At 40.2% G+C, this 6,000-nt stretch overlaps 1 protein-coding gene across 7 annotated transcripts in view; it reads right to left on the bottom strand.

Annotated features, from left to right (window-relative positions):
* Positions 1-1,234: 1,234 nt before the first annotated feature.
* LOC144685431 (pre-B-cell leukemia transcription factor 3) overlaps positions 1,235-6,000 on the bottom strand; it is a 222,692-nt gene continuing 217,926 nt past the window's right edge. For all 7 annotated transcript variants that reach the window (XR_013577727.1, XM_078549918.1, XM_078549914.1 and 4 more), the window contains one exon: positions 1,235-2,865. Coding sequence is in view for 5 of the 7 variants with exons in the window: in XM_078549913.1 (XP_078406039.1) it covers positions 2,773-2,865 (93 nt within the window). In the remaining 2 variants the exon portion in view is untranslated. The remainder of the gene's footprint in view (positions 2,866-6,000) is intronic.

Genomic DNA, 6,000 nt, shown 5'->3' with positions numbered 1-6,000 from the left:
TCCTGATCGTGGGAGATTGTTGAAGCGCTTCTAGCACTGCGCCCATGCGCACCATGAGCAGCATGGCTGCTGACCCTGGATGCCACCTCCTCCCAGGCCTTTTTGGTGAGGTGGTGGGGTGGGGGGCCTACTGTCCCTGGGGACAACGGTTTCTCTCGGCTCTGCCACCTCCTCCAGGAGGGCAGCGAGGCACTCATCGGAGAAACGCAGGGCCGAATGCCCCACTGACTTGCCCTCCCGCCTACCGTGTCCACCCGCAATGCTGTCCATCACGACTTCCGCGTCCTTCAGTGGCAGCTTTCCTAGGGCTGCCAAGGCCACATTTGAATCGGCCGCTGGGTCGCCATTGGACCCGGTGGACATTGAGCACCCGCCCCTTCGTGCTCATTCCGCAGCCGTGTCTTACGCTGGGCGGGCCTTAGTTGGCCGCCCACGTGAAATCGCACTGCGCTGCCAATCGCGGGCAGCAGTTGGCTTCCCGACCACCCCCACCTGCCCCCGCACCCCAAGGGCAAAATTCTGCCCATAGAATTTGACCCCATGGGGCCCAATTTTAAATGTGCAATTAAATGGGGTTTGAGTGATTTAATGTCTCCCTCCAAGTCTTTGAATGATATCGCTAAGAGGCACCATGTAGATAAGGCTAAAAGGTAGACTAATGTAAATTCTAACAACATATAAGGAACTGACTTTGTTTCTTATTATATAGATAATAGCCTATAAGAGGTCCTCCGATCTTTTTAAATACTATTACTTCGTTTTGAAATTATTTCACATCAATTTTAGGTCAAAAACGATTGCCTCTTTTCACAGAAGCCATCTGAGGATTGAAGCAGCTATTTTAGTAAATAATCATAAAAAATTTACCAAGTGTACATTAAATCTCCATTAGTTTCATATAAAATTGAAGATGCTGTGCGAGAAGCCAGAGAAATACCAGCTGGTGCAATTGGTAATCGCCATTTGATAGTTTGAATATGGCCAGATCTGATCAAAATGGGAGGTCACCCAGTCCCCAAAGTCACAAATGCCAGTGTTGCCCAATTCAACAACAAATGTACTTTTTTCTCCATCCAATTGTTGGCTGTTCATTCCACTGGAATTCATATTTATAACATACATCCTTAAGTTTTCACCTCTTCATTTTTAAAAAAAAGCTGTGGAAAATATCTCCCAGGCGTGGGTCCATTTTCTTTTTCCCAGGTGGTCAAATGAGGACTATGAGCTCGTTGCATCATGAAAGCAAAAAGTTTATTTAAGATTTCAACTACATTTAACTACCACAAGGAAGACTTCTCAATCCAGGGTGTAGTCCAGTTAGAAAGTAACACGAAACTTTTTAATACATTATATCACTGCCACAAATTATTTCCATGACTCAATCAGTTTCAGAATTGCATACAATACAAAAAAGGGAGAAAGGAGGGGCCCCCCGTTACACAGGGTGAAATATACAGTACTGAATACTGAATTCTGTATGCATTACAATTTTTTTGCGTGGTTTAGTAATGACATGACCAACATTCAAAATGATCATCAGTATTTACAACAGTTGTACTGTTTGTGTTCAAGATGATAACCAAACCTTCCACTTTAGGATATTTTTTTTTTAAAAGTTGCTAGAGCAACCCTGATTTCTTAAAAGATACAATGTACATTAGATTACATGAAAGGAAATAAAGAGTTAATTACAAGATGCAAAAAAAGTAAGAAAGACAAACTACTGTGTGAATATTGTTCAGAGGTAGTAAGTGAGCACTCTAAGCTACAGAACATGTTGAAATTCTATTGGTTCATATGAGTTTGCATGAGGTAATAAAGCTGTGTCTTGATTGGTGAGATGTATAAATACTCTTTACCTACATTATTTACAACACTCCGTGTGAACCTTGCCATTTCCTGCCACAGATAGGTTGAAGTAGCAAATCTGAAAAATTATGAATGCTGCACCCAGCTAGTACTGTAAAACCCAGACTTCAACTAGTATGAATTCAGAAACAAAGCATTACTAAGACTGGCATTGAATTAGTGTGTTAACAAAAGAAATGATTGTAAATAGCACTCTGTTGTAATAGCAAGTCTCAGGAATAACAATATCAGTTCTTGGCAACTCTCTGGTAATTTATACAGGGGGCAATAAAACAGCTCAACCGATTCTTCCAAGTGAGTCTTTATACTAGTTGTGATAAAGGAAATTTGATCAAGATTCTGATATCCTGTAACACTCCGTTGTTCTAAGCAAGCTATCAGTTCTAGATATCTTGCTAAAATAGTTTTAAGAAGTAACAACAGTTTAGCTTTGCTAACTTCATTAATTTATGACTGTCTGCCTCGGCACCAGCATTCTTGTGTCTTGCAGTCAAATTGAAACATGCATTCATACCTCAAAAGGTCAAGAAGCTTCACAATAACATCTCGCACATATAAATCTTCAAAAACATGTTTTCACCCTTTGTGCATTCCCATTATACAATGACTTTTTGTTCCATTTTAAGTCAGAAAGCACTAGGCCTATTTAGGTCCTTGCCTCAACCATTAACTGATTAAGGTAAGATTGTGCCATACATAATGGAATTAATATGGTATTTTCAATGAGAACCTATGTGTTCCTCTTCCTAAATATGAATTGTATTTTATTTACTTTTTCCACTAAAGAGCAGGGTTTTACAGTAAAGCAGCAGGTGACTGGGTTACAGAAAATCCACTTTTCTTCTCCTACTGGTCAGTGCTAATCAAGGCCTATTGGCTCAGGGAATGGATGTTGCTAGGAGATCAGTTAGAGGTATCAGAGTGCACACTTCCAGGTCCTTCTGTTGGTGAAGTCACAGAAGATGGAGTGGTTGCATCTTGCCATCCTCCATTAGCCTAGAAAACATGGATAGTTTACTGCAGTTAGTACCAGGTTTGTTAGTGAAATACAGTAACACATTTTATGCACTGAAGTTCAAGGATCATCCAGGAAAATTAACTAATTTGTAGACATTAATAAAAAGTACATTTCCATATAAACTCATATACCATAACTTTCCAAATACACATTTTTCCCTGAACGTTGATCTCAAAGTTAGGGTGCATATTATACATGGTAACAAATAAAAGAGGGGTTTTGGCAGCCAGTAATTGATCCTCACAGGGAATGCAGTCGATTCTGTTTGGGATTGACTATCTTTCCCTAGCAAAGGTTTGGATCTTTTCATTAGGCTCACAGAGGGATTTGGGCCAGACCTCAGTTTCCCTGCCGGAGACTATAAGGGCAAAAAGATGGAAACTCTCACAAGGAAACAAGGAGGCAACGAAAGAAAATTGCTGCCCTCAAGAGCATTAAACAGCATATCCTGTAGTTATCCAGTAATGTTTCTTTCAACATCGACTTGTGATGGTTTTCCTCTGATGCAAAAAATCTGGGGATTGCAAGAATTTAATCCAAAGGTCTCAACTAGCATCATAAGCAGTAGGTTGTCATCCAAAACCCTTCATGGGATGACTGTTTTGATACTCATGGTATCCAGATATGTTAGTTAGCACGTTATATAGTAAAACAAGTAAGAAGCAGAAAGTGCAGGAATCCTGCAGGACAATGGCTATACTGATCAGGACACTGTTCGCTGCGTATCATGCAAACTCGCAAATGGACCTAAGACCACCACTTTCGGATTTGAAAAGTGCCCCGTCTTAACTCAAATTACCATGGAAAGGCAAAGTATCTCAAAAATTTGAAAAACAGGTTAAGCAATTTCACGCTGCTACTACGCACTGCCTACAGGAGCAGGTTTTCCATTAACAGGATGCTGCTGTCAGTCCAAAAAGACGGTCTGCCGACCACTCAATTGGGCAAGGTGCTGTATGAATTTCAGTGTCAGTGCAATGCCAGGTATGGAGGCTGTATGCCCCAATGATTGAATCAAACAGCATGTTCCTTTGGTTGTTCTTAAGAGTCAGAGTACAGGCCGTACTCAACCAGCCCGCGCTTGCAAAACCTAAAACAAAATGTCTACTGTTAGATGCAATTCCGCGATTGGGCAACACCTGCTCAACAGTCCTGAGTCCGCTAACAGCTACACTAACAACCAACTTAAGATAAACAGTCGAGCTTGTAATGTGGCTCATTTACGCTTGCTAGAAGAGACATAAATTCTTATGCAGAGGCCTGTTCTCTGCAAACAAATACAATATGTTTAAGCCTTGCGTCTTTTTTGAATTACCCGAGAGCTTGCAGAGCCTATAGTTTCCCATTGCTTTCTCCATGTCAATGACTCAGACAATCAGAGTCGACTTGCCAATGAATCAGCACCCTTTTCTATAGGAATAGTATAAATTGTTGTGATCGTTTGAAATCGGACTGCTAAGTGCAAGATGAAAAGCTTTAGCAACATGCCTCTCTTTTGAATAAGCACTTTAACATTGTAATCCCCAAAAGATTCTATGGGTAATTTCCTGCAAACTCATTGCACAATGATGGCTTCTGCCATGCAGCAGGAGGCATGAATTTGTATTCATGATTGACTACAGGTAAAGTTCCAGATCTTGGCCATGCATGTGGGCAGATGCCAAGCCCAACTCTGGTACAATCACAGTGGCATAATGGAAGGATGAGAGAGGGGGCAAGTCATCCTGGTTTGCCTTGTGCATCAATCAGCTGGCTGAAGGTTGTCACAGACTTCAGAGCAGATTGCCTACCTACTTCTGAACAGGGGAATTGCAAAGAAAGGAAAATATATTATTAAAATGAAACATATGAATATGTTTCACTATTTTTTAGCTACTTGCAAAAAACTGCTGTCCCAAGCCATCATCTATTCCCTACCTGGAGAGAGCAGATGGTGCCCAGCACTCGTACCTCCATAGTGACTGGCTGGGAACTCATCACATGGACAGCACAGAATGTTATTATTCCAACACATCATGGTTTTGATGTATTAATATTTTACAGCTCATCACTTAACTCTTAATTTACTGCTAAAATGCATCTTTTTCATCTACTTGCAGCCACAATTGCTCACATACTAAGTTCCTAATCTCAGCCACATTGTCTGACAGGAGCTAATAAACTGAGCTGACACAGGAAGGCAAAAGAATCAGAGGGTGATTTAACCTGTACCATTCTGATGTAACTTCACACTGACAGTTATTAGGCAGTGGAGTAGGAGGAAATAAAAAAAACGTAGGGGATGGAAGAAAGAGAATCTCATATTTTGTGGGAGTCGGGGTGATTCCCTACATATACATCAGTACAAGAAGTAATTTAAGGGGTGCAGAGTTCAATTGATTGTCAAGGCTAGAATTCAATTTAAGGAACCCTGAAAGTGAGTGCAGCATTGTGTCTGGATCTATCAGTATGGATCCATCTGTGAAACGCCATCAATTCCAAGCTGATGGCTCATTTTTTTTATTTTCATTTCCTCTTCATTGGTACTATTCTGCACTGTGCACCCTCTCCAGCTAGGAGGGCACAGTGATTTTGCCTGTTGACTAAGTAGGAATGAACATTCATCAAGGTGACAACAAGTTACAACTCCATGGTTCAAACCAATTCAAAAAGATTTAGACAAATATTGAGAGCGCCTTCCAGTTCAATCCTCACCCTCTCTATTTTCTGATGTCTTTTTCTGTCTTTCTAAAATACACACATTAAACATATAACTATATATATATATATATATATATATAATGAAACTATAAAACATATATATAAAACTCTCATATATATATATCCTGTATATATAAGAACACACAAAATAAACACACTGAGTGTATACTATAAACACACAAAAATCTTATTATGTAAATTTGTCACAAAAAGCACAATTTATTAGACATAAATAAGATCTAGCCTACAGGGCTGGAGTTTATTTTTTTCATAGACAGCCCAGTTTTGCTAGTGGCTATGACTGTCACTAGCAAATTTCTTCTTCCACTAGCGAAACTGATCAGAATCAAAGCCAGACTGATGATCGGGATGACAAAATGAAAAGTGAATCCTGGGAAGCTGGGACACTGCTC

Source organism: Cetorhinus maximus, chromosome 10, assembly GCF_964194155.1.
Source record: "Cetorhinus maximus chromosome 10, sCetMax3.hap1.1, whole genome shotgun sequence".
NCBI lineage: Eukaryota > Metazoa > Chordata > Chondrichthyes > Lamniformes > Cetorhinidae > Cetorhinus > Cetorhinus maximus.
This window is presented reverse-complemented; position numbering and strand designations above follow the sequence as displayed.